This window comes from Dermacentor andersoni, chromosome 5 (assembly GCF_023375885.2).
Source record: "Dermacentor andersoni chromosome 5, qqDerAnde1_hic_scaffold, whole genome shotgun sequence".
Classification (NCBI taxonomy): Eukaryota; Metazoa; Arthropoda; class Arachnida; order Ixodida; family Ixodidae; genus Dermacentor; species Dermacentor andersoni.
In genome coordinates, this window is record NC_092818.1 from 56769738 (window position 1) to 56788532 (window position 18795).

An 18795-nucleotide genomic window follows, 5' to 3' on the forward strand; every position below is an offset into this window, starting at 1 on the left:
GAATTAATACTTCGAAACTGGTGGCATCCTGAGAAATTATTCCAAGTGGATCAACCTTGTTAACACCACGGCTAGAATTGGTCCATTGCAATGTTTGCCATATGGTAGGTAATTCGTTAAAAACGTAATTCGTGACTTTTTATTAATTAGTTGAATATGCAGTTCAATATATTGTGCAAGTAATGTCCACCTCTTCGTGTAGACCAGCTCATGAACTAGAATTGTGCCTTGTGAGATAGGCAACCTTTAACTATTTTTGAAGTTGTTCGCTGAAACACCCCGCACAGAACAGAGTGCCTGCCACATCGAAAATTTTGCAAGGGGAACGTACGTTTCATAATGAACACAAAAAGCAAAACTCCCCTTCCCAGATTTGCGTTGTCACGGTGTCCACGAGCCTCATGACCATTCGTGTTATGCTTCAACTTGTTAGGAGCCATGACCGAGGTATTACGCGGAATACCGGAAGATGCCAGTCAGCCTGCACTTTATTAATAAGTGACAGTCACTTAAGTATCCTTACGTGATTTGAATGCGAAAGCATGATGGCTTGTCGAAGTGATCACCTTAAATTAAAACGTCACATTCATCCACATTATACGACTTTATTTTACCTTAATTCACTTTAATCGCCCTTAATCAAATTTCAATAGGGGTCCAGGTCCAACGCCATGGCTGTTCATCGTGAACGTTTGCAGTCCGAGCCACAACAGGTCCAGCGCTGGGAACGTTATGTTGTCACTTCGTCACGTGGGTTTTGGTACCATCGGATTATAAAAACGGACGCCGGATTTTCCAATTCATGGGGCATATAACGCTTTCGCAGCAATAATATTACAATTTTACGATACGAATGCACACTCCCGGTGCGAGATGTGCTTTGAGCCGTGCACGATAGCGTGGTTTGCGAAATCTGTTAGCTCTTACGCCTCATCTTCCCGACTGTTGATGCCTCCCTGTTCTCGCTTCTCGAGAATCCACTGGACGAGCTGACGCCTCACAAGCTTTCCTCTGTTGCTGCGTGGAATCTTGTCGACAAATGTGACACCGCCTTCCAACTGGCAACCCTTCGGTGTGTTAGCTGTACAGGAAAAGAAACAATGAAATAATAAATCAGAGGAAAAGCATTCACGTTGCCTAAGACAATGCTAAGAGTATCGTGGTTAAACGCTGTCTACTGACATAGTTTTAACGCCGCTTTTCCTCGAACGAAATAAGTCTACAGCACAATTTGCTGCTTTCCAGCAAATGATAACACACTATATATATATATATATATATATATATATATATATATATATATATATATATATATATATATATATATATATATATATATATATATATGTATATATATATACAGATTGAAGTTAGAATAGAACGGAACGTACGCGCTTGCCAGCCATAAAAAATCAGCCGTCTTGCCCAAAGCTATAGCAAGGTTTGGTGTTCCACTAAAGATGTATCGGAAAGCTTGCTTGATGGGGAATGCCGTCCGCAGCGTTTCCCATCAACCAACCAGAGAACTTTCTATTTGATGAGGAGGTCTCGCGTAGTGAGATTAAAGAAAGGAACGACAAAAAAAATGCTAACCTTCCAGAAACTGCGTGACGTGATCGGCGCTCAGCGATCTTGCTTCTGGCTCGGGCACAACCAAAGCGTGCGCCACTTCTCCAGCTTCGGGATGTGGTATTCCTACGACGGCGCAGTCACGAACCCCTGGACACTTGAGCAGCACGGCCTCGACTTCAACCGGCCGATACTTGCTTCCACGGACGCAGAAGTAGTCGCTCAGCCGCGCAACTAGGTACAGCCAGCCGTCTTTGTCGTAGTAGCACAGGTCCCCTGCGTGCCCCCCGAAGTAAAGCGCATTATAACCGGCTGCTCCCAACCTTAGGGCGGTTGTGCAGTCAGAAGCTTTCCGAAGTTGCAATACTGTAGGTCTGTGATGGGTGAGACTAGTCGACAGTTTTCCGTCCCACTCAGGTTACAACGCGAAAGCAGAACACATGAAAATATTAGAACCTGCGAGGACCACGCTTGTCCTCGAAGCCTTAAATTACGTACCGTATCCGAATTTGCACTGTGAATCTATTGCCATAAATACTTACCCGGGGCTCGTGGCCAGGACAACCATTTCCTCACTAAGAAATTAGCCGCTATGTGGACTTTGCCATGAATTGGGGTTTAGGTGAACGGCTGTAATGAGAGCGTGCATTGAACTTATGCTCGAACGCGTGTATAGCATTGGCCCCATCTTCGAATTTCAGAATCCTGCCCCTTTATTTCTCTTCACCAACGCCAATGGTAGGATAGCACGGGATGTTTCAGGCAACCTCACAGGTATTCGCTTTTGGCAATACGTGATCTTATCGCTTTAAACCACAGTCGTGATCGTGTACACCTGGTTGTGTGCTCTACCAGCTTAATTTCGCAAGCCTAACCACAGGCGCCTTGCATGAGCACGGACTAGCACACAGACGCTGCATCAGCAGAGCGAAGGCTGTACGAAACCTGTTCACGCTAACACAAAAGGAGTACTTCTGAAGGCATTCAGTGTGTTCATTTGCGCTACATGTATTCTCGAAAAAAAAAGGGTTTACAAAAAATTTCGAGATTCTTACGTTGTTTTGTAGGACGTCTCGTATTGTTTTTGAACAAACGGGTGAAAATTTGTTGTTAAATAAAAATACATAGAGATAACGATGCAGTTGTCTACCCCGCTTTGCGTGTGAAGTATTATTTAATTCCTAAGTATAACTACTTATTTCACTGGGTGCGCGTCTGACAATTGATTTTCGCCTAACAGTTTATCGAAGCACGTTGTACGGGCGCGATCCACATACACTCCTACCTGTGCTGTACCAGCCTTCTTCATCGGTGATAGGCTCGTGCAGACTCCCCCAGTATCCACGCATCAAGTTTGGACTTCGTACCACGAGCTCTCCGCGTTGCCATGGTCCCAGAGGCTTTTTCGTTTCTGTGTCCCTCACCTGTGTGAAAGCCACGACAGATGGAGTCATGAATAGGTTTTATTCGTAAGACGGGTGGAATGGTGGACGGAAGAGCGAGTTTGTGGTTCTCTACGAGCCGTTAGAAAAAGTGGATAAGAAGAGGCAGCAAAAAAAAAAAAAGAAGATTAGAGGTGGTAACGCGATACTATTATTAGCCTCGGCATTTCAACCTGTATCCTATATAGTATACATAGATTTCATGTAGCTTCAGAACACCTGGACACATGCAGAAGCAGGTGGCGAACAGAAAGGTTACACTGAAACGTTGTGCAGCCTACACATTGTACCGTATTTCACTGCGATGAGAGATGCACACGTGGGCTTTCCCACTATATAGCTGAGCCTTATGTCAACGTAAATAAATAAACTGGAAAACCAAAACAGAGGACGTGTTTTAGCCAGGTAAGACAAACCGTCTGCTATAAGAAACTTCGCATATGGTTACTCCTTTGAAGAAACAAACCATAATTATTACAGCGAAGCTATTACCCTCTAGTTCGTCGGGAGGTTTCCTGCTGTGCTCACGAAAAAAAAAAAAAATGAAGGCAGCTGGAAAGGGGCCCTGTGTCTGATTTTCCGCGTAGCAGAATTAGGTTTTCTTGTATGGTCGAATTATAATTTCATGCTATCATATCTGCAGGTTATGCGTAAGTCGTACTTTGTAAATTTCCTCCCCATATTTACTGTTAAACATTAATTTAGTTTTATAAGGCACTTGCACTTCACGTAGGGCCTAGAAGAATGAGCATATATGGTACACTTGCACATACATGCGTTCGCGCTCGATGTACGCTGCTGGCGGTGGTGGTGCCTGTGTAACGCTGTGTAATGTCCGCACCATCTTCGTTGGACATCCATTTTCACAGGGTGGAGTGGAGGCGCCTTTTCTATTTTCACACGGTCTCATTATTTAATAAACAACAACATCAACAAACCATCAATTTGAGCAAAGGCAAATGCGGACTTGGTTATGACACTGATTGAATATAGTCCTGTTATATAATCAATAACTTAATATTGGGCGTCCTCGTAGTAGTCCCGATGTGACTGTAGCGCAATGCTTTTGCACGCCGCTCTACACCCAGTATTTTAAGATGCAGTTTGTTGTGGCGTGAGAGAACCAAGCATATACGGACGGCACGAATGAGGCACCTACTATTCCTGCTGGATTACGCTGTCACGTGTACCTTGCGTTGTTTTAAGGAAACAGAACGATTGCCATTCTTACCACTGCTTCTGCGCCGACTGCCAAACAACCGATGGACTTGTAATTGGTGGGCGAGTTGTAGAGACCCACTGAGATGAACGGTATCTCCGTCTGGCCGTACTCTGCTCAAAAGAAAATACAAGAGCAAAAAAAAAACGTTTTGTTGTCTTCCCACTGTCAACCTTCAGGAAAAATGGCTACTTTCGCGAATCACTCGTAGCACCAGTCTACTACGTTCGTGTAGACTGCGGTGCCAATTAGGGAACTAAGGTGCTGCATTTAATTCGTATCATAGACAGCGAAAACGCAGATGCATTTTTAGAGTTGTTTAAGCACTCTCTTTGTAACGTGGTCATCAATCTAACGTTAACTGATTACAAAAGGAAAATGAAGGCTTTTTTTCATCGAGAGGTCGGTTAAATGTGTTCAGAATTTCAACACATGACACTTACTTTGTGTAAAAGACTTGAGATTAAATTCTTTGACCAGAGTCTTCGCAACCTCTTCATCAATATTCGTAGTCGATGTAGTCACGTATTGAAGACTATGGAGGTCATAACCGTGGCGCCGTTTGTTGTCCAACAGGCACCTCACAGTGTAAGGTGTTGTGCTTAGCGCTGTGACCTGTTGACAACATAGACATTGAGCCTGCAGTCGTCGCTAGCGTACCAAGAATAGCACAGCAGAATATATCATATGCAGGGTGTCCCAGCTGTGATGCACCAAGATCAGAAAAAAGAGCAATTGTGTTACTCGAAAGAAACCTAGCACATATTGTTTCCAGTACAGTGGAGGAGCAGCCGGTAAATTTTTGTAACTGAGATTCAATTAGGTAAATGCAATTAATTGTCCAGCTAGAGAAGTACTGTCCTAATTATCGAAGTGTCAGTTAGGCATTTGTTGCCACAGCCAAAGGACATCTAACTGTAGTATATTCACACGTGTACTTATCTTTATCGGGCGACCACGTTTCGCCGCCTAACTAATGTTATCGCACAGCGCGGGACGCGCCTGCATGTATCCGAAGTTTCTGGAAAGTTATCGATGCTTCTATCCGGCTGTCTGTTGTCGCCGAACCTTGTGTTATCAGATTTCATCGCGTGACGCGAATGTGTAGAACTTTGTGGAAGGCACGCGGGTCCCAACGATTAGTCTGGAACATTCGACGACGGCTGTATAAAAGCCGACGCGCTTAACCCGCTGATCAGATTTTCGACGATCGCCGACCGTGTTCGCCGCTATCGTTGTGCTATTACTGTAGCCTGTCTTTGTGGGCACAGATTCGCCCAATAAACGTTCGTTTTGTCTTTCACAGTATTGCTACTGCGTTCTTGAACGTCACCACCACGTGACAATATTCAGTAGCGTACTTGTTGCGTACAAATTGTTTCCCCCTGATAATTAGTAAAATGAAATATGTAATATGAAAAATAAGAGATATGAAAACTACCGTGTGACTGCGTTCCTACGCAAATCAGAAAGCAGTGCCCTCTAATAAGGAATTGAAAGCAATCGCATTGCCTGTCGCAAACCCGAAGAAATAGCCCATCACCTTGATATAATGGTATGGAAGGAGCACCAACAGCAGGTTTCGCCGCACCGCAACGATCACTTCTCATTTCTGGGTGACACCTTTTATCCGTCTCTCAATACTGACTGATCACATTTATGAAAAAAGTCACTTGATAACGCGACCGAAGTGGTGTTCTGAACAGACGAAACGCGAAAGGAATGGCAAAGTCATAGAATGTTTTAAAATCCCGGCTCTGCTCACACAGCATCGAAATAGTGCACGCACAGCTACATTTCGTGCCAGAAACTTGCTTCGGACCAGGGCTAAATAAAAGTGACACCATTAGTTTTCATCAGAGTGTATACGTGCTGCAAAAGCAGGTTTGTTGGGAAAAAAGAAAGAAATGGAACCATTCGCGCACATTTTGTACGCTAAGACAGCTATAACAGCTTGTTTCAAGCTAACATCAATCGCGACATGCTGCTTAGGCCGGGCGCGGCAGATGAGGCAGTACCTCGATCATGATGTTTTTCTTTATTTCCTTTACTTCGTTCTGGCTAACTCAGAGAGAGCCTGTTTGAGGGCACCGCTTTATGGTGCGGGTGGTAGTGCTGTCATGCCGTATATTTTTATATTTCGCGGAGCTTATTTGTCAGTAGAAAAAATATAGTAGCAATTTATTTATTCATACCTCAAATATCCCGTGTGGGGTTTTACATGAGGGGTGGGCATATCTATGTTTTATTTTCAATTAATGCTTTGAACAATTATTGACTGGAGGGGTACACCGGTTCAGCGGGTAGATGATTCTAGTCTTTTGCTGTTTGAACGAAGAAACAGTTAAGATGAGCGGCGGTGCGAGCCGGAGGGGGATGACCAGCCTTTGAATGGCTATAACGGGATGAAGTGCGGTACGCAGGCATGATGTCGTCCTCGTTAAGCAAGGAGCGATAGAACTTGTAAAATACACACGGACTTGCTGTTTTGCGGCGCTGCTCAATGGTCGGAAGGTTCAGGTATGACTTACGTTTAGTGACGCTAATATGGTGAGAGTAGTCGGAGTGAATGAACATTGCTGCACAATTCCATATGGATTCCAGTGCTGTTGCCAGGTTAGATTAGTATGGGTCCCACACTGAGCATAGGTATTCCAGTTTGGGTCGAAAATTTGTTAAATATGGTTGTAGCTTTACTGAAGCGGGAACAAGATGTAGATCAAGGCGCAGGTAGCATAGAACATGATTGAAATCATTGCTAATGCTGCAAATGTGTGAGGACCAACCGAGGTTACTGGATAAGGTAATACCTAAGTGCTCATAAGAAGTCGCAGTATATATTTCAGAACCAGCGATAACGTAATCAGCTGACATGAATGATTGACGATGCTAGAAAATAAAAGTAGCGACGGTTTCTTTTTTTGACGTTACGAGACATTAGGCAATTACTGCACCAGCTTTCAATACTGTTAAGGTCGGCCTGGAGAGCACAAGAATCAGCGTCGTTAGTAATAGGACGACAGATAACGCACTCATCAGCAAATAAATGAATTTTTGAAGAACAACCTAATGGTAAGTCGTTAATGTATATTATGAAAAGTAGTGGTTCCAGGACGGTGCCTTGCTGCACGCCGGAGATACGGGTGACAAATTAGACCAACATTGGTTAACGTAAGCGAACTGTTAATGGTTAGTCAGAGAGTTGCGTAACCATTGAAGAACACAAGGGTTATGATTAAGACGCGATAGCTTTAGGAAGAGGGGTTCATGAGGAATAGTTTCGAAAGCCTTTTGGAAATCTAGGAAGCGTGCATCTATAGGTACGTTTTGATCAAGATGTGAGCTGATATAATTAACGAAGAGAGCTAGCCGAGTCTCGCAGGACATTCCTTTTTGAAAACCATGTTGTCTGGGACTGAAAAAATGTGCTGACATTAGGTATTTTACAATATGAGTATACAATATATGCTCCACCAGTTTCGAACAAACACTGATGAGGGAAATTGGACGGTAAAGGTGGCCCGATGACAGTGATCCTTTTTTCTTTGGCCCAGGAATTATCTTACCTATTTTCCTATCTTGCGCCACCACTCCAGATGACAATGATTGCTGAAATATTTGACAAAAAATACACTTGAGAGGTGCGTAGTGTTCTTAAGCATTTCGGAATTGATTCTATCGATGCCGGCAGAGGATGGTAGCTTGAGGGATCATATTAGTGTGGTGATACCGTATGCCTCAAGCGTTATGTCTGGAATAGTTGGGTGGTTAAGGTAAGGGCAGTCAGTGAGGTCAGTGTTAGGTTCAGAAGTGAACACGGAAGACAGAGTACAGTACTTCACGTTCTCTATGGTCAGGAACACAGTTATTGTCGCTATCATATAATAATAATGGTTTATGTTTTTTGGGGTTAATATATTTCCAGGATTAATTGGGATTGTTTTGTAGTATGCTACAGAGTGTTGTTGAGTAAAAGGCTCGTTTAGCTGCTGCGGCCAAAGATTCAAACGCCTTTTCGCTGGCGTGATATTTTTCCCAAGCAGGAGCGATATCGGAATGTTTGGCGTTGCTAAATAATCTTTTCGTTTTTATTGTTTAGCCGTTTTAATGGCTTGTTCAACGATGGGGACGAAGGTCGCTTGGTTAAGGTGATAGTTAGTATGCAAGTCTCAGCGAGTTCAATCATTTAATTATTAAAAGGCGTCTATTTGGTTTCTATTGCACGCTTCGGGAAATCTCTAATATATACCAGTTGTAAAACTCAGTTAGTGCATTGTTAATACTGATGTAAACACCTTTATTTTAATGTGTTAATTTTTTTTTTTTTTTTGCTCCGAGGCTGTTGCCAGGATAATTCTGCATGTAGAACTGTGTGATCACTTAGTTCTGGTAGATGTGTTACAGTAGAAACAATGTCGGGGTGGGATATTAAGATAACGTCGAGTGTGCTAGAGTACTCTTCGTTTTTTCGCGTTGGGCTAGATACTAGCTGCGTCAAGCCAAAGATGAGGCATGTGTTCAGAAAATTACTTTCTATATTATTGTTAGACAGCATTATGGCTAGTTCAGGCCATGTTATACCAGGAAGAGAGAGACAAAAGGGAAGGAAAAACAGGGAGGTTAGCCAGTGTAAATACCGGCTGGCTACCCTGTGCTGGGGAAAGGGGTAAAGGGAATAAAAGGAGAAGGAAGAGAGAAGAAAAAAAAAACAAGAAAAATGCACACAGTAACGCGATGTTACGCGCAACAATAGTCAAAGTCGTTCGCACAATTCACATGTCCTTAAGAACTTGAGCAAGGCCCTTAAGGCCTTGAGTGCCGAAACCCGTCTGGACCAGTGTCCTAGAACTTTCTCTTCTGTGAAGGGGCGATTGTCCAGTTTTTCGAGCATGGTCACGAGCATTTTTCTTTGCACATTGTAACGTGGACAGTCACAGAGGAGGTGCGCGGTCGTCTCTTCGCAGCCGCAGGTGTCGCAAGCAGGGCTGTCTGCCATTCCAATACGGAAGGAATAGGAGTTCGTGAATGTCACGCCGAGTCATAGGCGGCACAGAAGTGTTGCTTCCGCTCGTGGCAACCCTGGTGGAAGACGGAGTTGCAAACTTGGATCCAATCTGTGAAGACGTGTGTTCGTGAATTCGCTGGTGTTCCACAGAGTTAGTGTTGTGTGCGCGCGAAACCAAGCACGCGTGTTATCGCGTGCTGTCTGCGCATGCTCTCTGCCCGGCTATCTCTTATCGGGTAGCCCGTGCTGGTTTTAAAAGACCGCTCGCACGGGCCCACCGCGCGCAGTATGTAACCTGTTGGCTGCCTGTCAAGTAACAGGAATAAACGTTCTTTCGACGCTACGTCTACGCCGCCCAGTTCTTGGATGCCAGACATGACATATTGGCGACGAAGATGGGATTACCGCTGTACGGAATTCGCAGTGTGAAGAACCTGGCCTCTGTGTAAAAGCTTCCCGCCACGAAGATTTCCCTGCGGTGAAATTCCTGAAACTGGCATCACGGCAGCCGAAACTTCCAAGTGAGTCATGAGTCACATCGGCCACATTGAACCTTTCGACGAGACCACGAGTGACTGGCGCTCGTACGAGGAAAGGTTGAAAGCCTATCTTTTGGTCAACGATGTTCCAGCAGCAAAGAAGGTTCCTGCGTTCCTGAGTCTCATCGGCGCGAAGACCTACGCGCTGCTCAAGTCGCTGACGGCACCGGACGCACCGTCGTCACGAGAGTTTGACAATCTTCTGAAACTCCTGAGCGATCACCTGGCACCGCAGTCGTCTGTCATCGCAGAGCGTGCTAAATTTTACAAGCGGTCACAGCGAAGCGGTGAGTCCATTACCGAATTTGTCGCGGAACTTCGAAGGCTGGTGCAGAGTTGCGAATTTGGAAGTTTCTTGGATGAAGCGCTCCGGGACTGTTTCGTTTGCGGCCTGCTCCGCGAGGACATTCAGCGTGTGTTGTTCACGGAAGACAAAAAGCTAACCTTCCAAAAGGCCGTAGATAGAGCTCTTGCCATGGAAACTGCAACGATTAGCGCGGCGTTCACGCATAACAGCGCATCCCCGGCGTACGAAGTGAATAAGGTTCGAGGCGAAAAGCAGTCTGTGATGTCGGCAAGCTGCTTCCGTTGCGGGTCACCCAATCACTCTAGCGAAGCATGCCCTCATATCGGCGATACATGTTACAATTGTAACCGAAAAGGGCATATTCAACGCGCCTGCAGGAAAGGAAAGAAAGCTAGGGAGGCAAAGCTCCGGAAACGTGTGAAGATGCTCACGTCCGTCCGAGACGAGTCGTCTGTCTCACTTAAATCATTCAACGCAGACCCATTTACTGTACCCGTGAACGTTGACGGTGTCCTACTGACGATGGAGCTTGACACCGGCGCAGCCGTATCCGTCATATCATGGCGCGAATTCCAGAGGTTGTTTCCACGTAAGCGACTTCAGCCAGCATCGTTAAAGCTGCGCACGTATACTGGGGCCATAGTAAAACCGAAGGGTCTGGCGAAAGTCGTCGTGCGCCACAACGACCAGTGCGTGGAGCTTCCCCTGTACGTCGTGGACTCTACAGGACCGGCACTCCTCGGCAGAGAATGGTTGCAAGATATTCGTTTGGATTGGAAGAACCTAGTTTTTTTTAATCACCTTGGTCTCTCTCGAGAAATATCAAAGCACTGGCAAGAAAAGCTGGAAGCCATGCTAGAAAGCCATTCCGAACTTTTCAAGGATGAGCTAGGTACCATCACGGAAGAGCAGGCCGAGCTTGTCCTTCGCGAAGGGTCACAGCCGAAGTTTGTAAAGGCAAGAAGCGTTCCCTTTGCTCTGCAACGTGCAGTAGAAGCGGAACTTGTGAAAATGGAGAAGCTTGGCATCATAACGCCTGTTGCTACAAGCGAATACGCAACGCCCTTGGTACCGGTAATGAAGAGGGATGGAAGCCTCCGACTGTGTGGCGATTATAAAACCACCGTCAATCCCTGTCTAGAAGTAGACCGCTACCCGCTACCTCGGATAGATGACCTTCTCGCAGCGCTTGCAGGAGGGGAGGAATTTTCGAAGATTGACCTGAGTAGGGCCTACCAGCAGGTAGTTATGGCGGAAGGCTCCCGGAAACTACTGACGATAAACACGCATAAGGGCTTGTATACTATGAACCGTCTGGCTTTCGGCATTTCGTCCGCCCCAAGCATATTTCAAAGAATTATGGACAACATGCTGAAAGGGTTGGAAGGAGTCAGTTGCTACCTTGACGACATCCTGGTCACAGGCAAGACCAAGCGAGAGCACTTCCGTAACTTGGAAGCCGTCTTGTCAAGATTGCAGGAACGCGGTGTGCGCATCCGGCGCGATAAGTGCTCGTTCTTTCAACGAGAGCTCCGTTATCTGGGCCACGTCATCAACGCCGAGGGTGTTTGCGCATCGCCTGAAAAGGTACTGGCACTACTAAATGCGCCTGCTCCAAAAGACAAGCAGCAACTGCAGTCATTCCTTGGGATGGTCAATTATTACGGCAAGTTTGTTCAGCGTCTCTCGACTTTGGCACAGCCGTTGTACAGGCTGCTAAAGCAAACAACGGAGTGGACGTGGGATGCGTCATGCCAGCTTGCTTTCACGGAGATAAAAGCAGCTATGGCTTCCCCTCCAGTTCTTGCCCATTATGATCCGAAGCGACCGCTTCAACTTGCCTGCGACGCATCTCAGTACGGTATAGGCGCAGTTCTTTCGCAGAAAATGATAAATGGATCAGTTCGACCGGTTGCCTACGCATCCCGCACCTTGTCAAGTGCCGAAAAGAACTACAGTCAGATCGAGAAAGAAGCCCTTGCCCTCGTATTCGGCGTAAAGAAGTTTCACTTCTACGTCTACGGTAGGTTCTTCACGCTTGTGACTGACCATAAACCACTGCAAACAATTCTCGGCCCGAAAACAGGCATTCCCGCGATGGCAGCTGCCCGCATGCAGCGTTGGGCGCTGACGCTGTCAGCCTACAACTATGCTCTTGAATTCAAGAAATCTTCCGATAATGCGGAAGCAGACTGTTTATCGCGCTTGCCGCTCGACAGCAGCGAAAAGCAATCAGAAGAAGAAAGCGAAATTTTTTATTCGCTTCGTTTGGAAACGCTGCCTGTCACAGGCCAAGACATCGCTCGTGAAACGAGGCGTGATCCATTACTAAGCAAGGTACTGAACTTCACAAGTGCTGGCTGGCCGTCGCATGTCGCTGAGAAGGAGTTGAAACATTTCTTCGACAAGCGTTTGGAGCTCACAGTTCATCAAGGGTGTTTAATGTACGGCATGAGAGTAGTTGTGCCTTCAAAACACCGAGCCTTCTTGCTTGAGGAACTTCATCAGGGTCATCCCGGTATCGTAAGATGCAAAGAACTCGCGAGGAGCTACGTCTGGTGGCCTGGTATCGACGCGGACCTAGAGCAACACGTGAAGAAATGTGCAGAGTGTCAACAGCAACGGAACGAACCAGCACCGGCTCCGCTTCATCCATGGTCATGGCCGACTTCGCCGTGGCAAAGAGTTCACTTGGATTTTGCTGGACCCATGAAAGACAAAATGTTCCTTGTTGCTGTGGACGCACACTCAAAATGGCCGGAAGTTTATGTCATGCAGAGGACTACGGCGTACCACACAATTCAGTGTCTCCAAGACCTGTTCTCGCGTTTTGGCGTACCCGAGACCATCGTGATCGACAACGGACCACAGTTCGTTTCCGAAGAATTCAAGAGCTTCGTCAAAGGCTTCGGTGGTCGTCATATCGTGAGTGCAGCGTACCATCCAAGCACGAATGGCCTTGCGGAGAGATTTGTAGAGACAATGAAATCTGCGTTGCGGAAAGGACGACCCCAAGACTCCTTGCAGGCAACCTTACAGACGTTCCTGGTGACGTACCGCAACACGCCGCATGCGACTACAAGAGAAACTCCAGCAAACCTTTTCATAGGTAGCCGACTGCGCACGAGACTCGACGCAGTCAAGCCTTCTGTCGGGGGAAGAGTGGCTCAGCAACAGCTCTCCGATATGGTGCGACGCAAGGCACGTGAGCGACTTTTCAACATCAATGATGAGGTCCTCGTGAGGAATTACAGAGGTCCTGAGAAATGGGTCCCTGGCACTATCATTCAGCAGTCTGGCCCCGTTTCATACAAGGTTCGCGTTAGAACGAATCATGGGGTGCTCATTTGGCGTCGTCATCAAGACCAGCTACTGCTCAGCATCGACAGCTCAAAGCAGAGCATTACGGAAGATTTTATTCCAGACTTCAGGGATCCTGAGAGCGCCAACGAGCCATTTCCAGCTGCGGCCCCTGCGACAACGACCGACCCTCCAGGGGAGCGACGCTATCCACTGAGGGACCGGCGACCTCCTGACAGATATCAGCCATAGCATTAGTTGCATTGTATAATGTGGCAAAAGGACTTTGTGCTCATTAGGAGGAAGGAGATGTTGTGTGCGCGCGAAACCAAGCACGCGTGTTATCGCGTGCTGTCTGCGCATGCTCTCTGCCCGGCTATCTCTTATCGGGTAGCCCGTGCTGGTTTTAAAAGACCGCTCGCACGGGCCCACCGCGCGCAGTATGTAACCTGTTGGCTGCCTGTCAAGTAACAGGAATAAACGTTCTTTCGACGCTACGTCTACGCCGCCCAGTTCTTGGATGCCAGACATGACAGTTAGCGTAAGCTCGCGTGCGAGGGAGCAAAGACTTGTGGCTGCATCTGTTCTTGACAGCGGTATGGGTACAATCTGGGCACCATCATGGGCCGACCGGGCAGCGTCATCCGCACTGTCATTCCCCGAAATTCCGCAGTGACCCGGTATCCACTGGTAGATAATGTTGTGTCCCTTGTCGATTGCGTAATGGTGGAGTAGTCGGATGACTGCGACTAATTGTACATTTGGTCCGTGGTTGAAAGGGGACAGCAGACACTGGAGAGCTGCCTTTGAATCACAAAAGATGGACCATGAATGTGGTGAATTGGGACCTATAAACTCCAGAGCAGCACGGATAGCTGCGAGTTCTGCAGCCGTCGATGATGTAACGTGAGACGTCGTGAATTTGATAGTGACAGATTGAGCGGGAAGTACCACTGCTCCATCTGAACTATTACAGGAGACAGAACCGTCCGTGTAAACGTGAGTGCGTTCGTTGTGTTTTTCATGTAAGAATGAAAGGACGGTTTGTTTGAGGGCGATAGATGACATTTCCGTTTTCTTTTTGATGCCGGGAATAACAAGAAGGGCCTGGAGTGGATGCAGGCAGCACAGCGGTAGAGATGGCCGTGCTGCATGTGTGAAGTTTGACGGCAAACTTCCGTGGTTGGCGGCAATAATTCTGCTAAACGCTGAACGAGGTCGAGCGGCAGGAAGGGAGGCGAGATGATGCGATGGAAGTCGGGCAATGTGCCTGATGTGCAACCGTAAGGAGTCGATATGAATATACGTATTGATAGGGTGGTCATGCGCGATGGCTATTGTTGCTGCCGTTGATGCACACCTCGGAAGGCCAAGACAAATTCTGAGAGCTTGAGCTTGTACAGATTGGAGGGCTCGGAGGTTGGTCTTACCGGTCCCACCTAGTACAGGTAAGCTGTAGCGTAGGAGACCCAAGAACAGTGCATTATAGAGTTGGAGCATTGCACTCACAGACGCACCCCATGACTTTCCTGCAAGAAATCTGAGCACGTCTGTTATCATCACTAGTTTCCTTTTTAGGTAAGAGACGTGAGGACTCCAGGAGAGGTTTCGATCTATTATTACTCCTAGAAAACGGTGCGTCTTCTCGTAGGCAATTGGCTGTACATTAATTCTAACAACGTATGGTCTCATTGCTTTGCGCGTGAAAGCGACCATAGAGCACTTCTGGGAGGACACCTCCAAACCTCGTGCTCGAAGATAGCTGGATGTTAGTGTGGCCGCTTTTTGCAGTCTGGCGTGCACCTGCGGACGCGTCACTCCTGATGACCAAATGCATATATCGTCTGCATAAATCGACACATGGATGGATTGTGGAACGGTGTGAACCAGGTCGATGAGCACGAGGTTAAATAGAGTGGGACTTAAGACTCCGCCTTGTGGTACTCCGCGGTAGGTGTTGTGTTGTGATGATGCACCATCCTCTGTTTGCACAAAGAATGACCTGTCTGTCAAGTAGCTGAATATCCATCGAAACACAAGTCCCCCTAGGCGGACATCGCCCAAGGCGTCCAGGATGGCTCGATGTGTTACGTTGTCATAAGCGCCTTTAACGTCCAGAAACATCGCCGCTGACAGTCTCCTTAGGCTTTTTTCGTGTTGAACAGACGAGAAAAGATCTATGACGTTGTCTACTGAAGAGCGTCCGCGTCGGAAGCCTGCCATAGCGTCAGGGGATATCTTGTAGTGTTCTAGATACCACTCTAGACGTGTCAGCACCATCCTCTCCATCATTTTTCCTAGACAACTGGCCAGAGCAATGGGACGGTAAGACGCCCCATCTAGGGGTGATTTACCTGGTTTGAGCAGAGGCACGAGGCGGCTGGACTTCCATGCAGCTGAAACCGCTCCTTCCCGCCATGAATTGTTGTACACCTCTAGAAGAGCATGCCGGGCTGTTTGACCGAGGTTGCCAAGAGCTGCGTAGGTCACCCCGTCAGGCCCAGGGGATGAGGAACGTCTACACGCTGCCAACGCCGCTTGTAACTCTTCGATGGAAAACAAATTGTCCATACGAGAATCCCGCGAGATCGGAACGTCAAGTGGGTCATGTACGGGAAACGAGGATGGTAGACCCGCTACCCTTGAACAGAAATCCTCCGCTACGTCGATCTCTCGGCGACCTTGACTGAGAGCCAGGCATTTGAAAGGGTGGCGTTGTTGTGGTGATGTTCGAAGACCGCACACCGTTCTCCATATATGTGATAGGGGTTTATGTGGATCAAGGGAATCACAAAAAGTGTTCCATCTTAAAGACTGCAGGGAGTTGATCCGACGTTGAATCTTCTTCTGTATGCGTCTCGCCTCCCTTAGGTCGTAGGTGGACTTGGTGCGCCTGTACGTCCGTTCCGCGCGACGGCGAATTGCTCGAAGCCGCTCCAATTCTGCTTCGAATTCAGAAAATTTAAGATTAGGCCTAAAAACTCTTGTGGCTTCTCGAGCAGCGTCGTTAATGAGCTCCTCGATGTTGCCAGGCGGACATTGTTGGATATTTTGGCAATTCTTCTCCATGAGTAACTTGTATTTAGGCCAGTTGATGCGTTGAAGAACTGTGGTAGATTGTGACTTGCGTATGCCATCGATTTTAACGTACGTTGGAACGTGGTCCGGAAACCATTTCACACTGGCACTGAGGCATCTTGAAACAAAAGTTAAGTCCAGGCAGCTACTGTATGTCAATCCCCGCAGGAAAGTGGGACTGCCATCATTTCGGCAGCAGAGTTCATGGTCCGACGCGAAGGATAGTACACGTCTTCCTCGACAATCCATCTTCAAGTTTCCCCATAGCGGGTGCTGCGCATTGAAATCGCCGGTAAGAATCCATGGTCCAGGTGTTGCTGCTATAATTGTACTTAGTCTTGCGTTGTCAAATCGACTCGAAGGTGAAATGTAGGCACCTACCAGCGTGAGTGAAACGTTCTTGCATTTTATAGTCAAACATACGTACTGATTGTCGTCATCAGGTGCCACTGGGTGTAAAAGATAAGTGAAATCGCATCTGACGTAGACGATGACTTTGCTGCGGTTGGTATAGGTGGCAGACATGAAAGCTTCATATCCTGATAGGCGGAAGGCGCTCTCAATGTTTGGCTCAAAAATTACAATGATTGGAAATTTGTGCTTGAAAACAAACGGACGAAAGTCCGAAATGCGGGATTTAAGGCCTCTGGCATTCCACTCGAAGAGGAACGCTTCCTTGACTTCTTTAAGGAAGTAGTGCTGAGGAGCAGCCATGGTGCTTCTCAGGACCGGACAGTACCGGATTCAGAGCATTCAGTATTTCAAGTGCACCTCGAGCCGCCGGAGTGTGTATGGCAGTCAGTAGTACTCGTAGCGTGTTCACGAGGACCCGTATCATGGTGACGACTTGTTTGTCGTCTTCTGCGCTGCTGCCAGAAGCTGAAGGATAATTCGGCGAGCGTGCTACATCTTGCTGCTCCGCTGGTTCGTCTAGCCTTGGCAACGGCGGCCACTCCTCGTATGAGGCAATGTTATTCGGGACTTTCTGTTTAGGAACCTCGTTGCTAGTATTCCTAGTTTTTTGTGGAAGTTTGTGGACTGTCAGTGGACGCGGTGAATCCTTAGCAATAGCAGTGGGTTTACTAGACCTCTGGCGATGTGCACGCCGACGTCGCACTTTAGCGGCAGCCTCCCTGTGTGACGAACCTTCTCTGACCATTTGCCTCAAGACTTTAAGCTCATTTTTCACACGTGGGCAAATCTTTGAAGATGCATCATGAGAGCCTTGACAATTGGCGCACTTTTGGTTTTCTGTACGACATGCATCAGAGCTGTGCGAGCCAGAGCATCGTGAGCACACGGCACCATTTGTGCAAACAGCACTAACGTGCCCTATCTTTTGACACTTCCGGCACTGAAGCGGCCTTGGAACAAGAGGCCGTACTACGTGTCTGAAGTGCCCGACCTTGACATGTGACGGTAGGCTGTCTCCTTTAAATGGTAGCTTCACACAGTGCGAACTCCCCAGGCGACGGGCTTGCAATATGGCAATTCCCTCTGTCACTGGCTTAATGAGTATATGCAGGTCAGCATCGCTAATGGAATTGTCGACATCATACACCACACCGGCCGTAGAATCACGATCGTCTTGTTTGTAGCAGCGTACGTTGACCCTATCCAGCACTTAACGTTACTCAGAACGTCTAGTGCGCTGCGGTTTGTGACATCTATAGCGAGAATGTTCTTTCGGGCGTTGATCCTTATATCTTTGATCTGACCCGGAACAAGCGCCTCGAGCGATAGAGATGTAGCTTGGTGGTTGAGCCGGTTTAGATTGTCGCTAGGAGCCACAGGCATGAATAAAATTGTGTGGTCCGATGACTTTCGCCTCGGGACCACAGTTGTCTTACTTGTGGAAGGAGATGTCCCGACGAGTCTTCTCTTTGCTTTGCGCTTTGCTACGTTCACGAAGTCACTGTCATCCGAGGTTTCATCACTGGTCGTTGAATAGATCACAGTGTCCTCGCTGTCGGTGTCACTCGGGCGACTAGACCGCTTTCTCGGAGGGGCTGCTGTTGACGTGGAAGGACCCGGCACCCCTCCAGGTGACTCCACGTCCATCGCCGTAGTAAAGGGAGCGGCGTCTCCCACAAAGTAGCTTGAAATTAGCAGAGACAGAAAAGCAGCGTTCCACACAACGCACTTCGTCGTCTTCCTCCTATACCAGGAAGGTTAGTCACCTAAGAATAGTAGTTGCGCATGACTGAATGACGTCTTAACAGAATGCAGTGTCTCGTGAAAGTGAGTAGTGAAGGAAACATATGCGTCGGGAGGTCAATAGCATGCACTGATAATTTGTATGTACGAAGAACTGTACAAAACGAATCGACTTTCTA

General features: G+C 47.4%; 1 protein-coding gene across 2 annotated transcripts in view; it reads right to left on the reverse strand.

Moving 5' to 3' along the window:
* Positions 1-497: 497 nt before the first annotated feature.
* The window catches only part of LOC126530259 (uncharacterized), an 86660-nt gene continuing 68362 nt past the window's right edge, over positions 498-18795 (reverse strand). For both annotated transcript variants that reach the window (XM_072288182.1, XM_072288183.1), the window contains 5 exons: positions 4674-4845; positions 4243-4343; positions 2855-2993; positions 1594-1845; positions 498-1081 (listed from right to left, as the gene is read on the reverse strand). In XM_072288182.1, coding sequence (XP_072144283.1) covers positions 924-1081; positions 1594-1845; positions 2855-2993; positions 4243-4343; positions 4674-4845 — 822 coding nt within the window. In that variant the 3' untranslated portion in view covers positions 498-923. The remainder of the gene's footprint in view (positions 1082-1593; positions 1846-2854; positions 2994-4242; positions 4344-4673; positions 4846-18795) is intronic.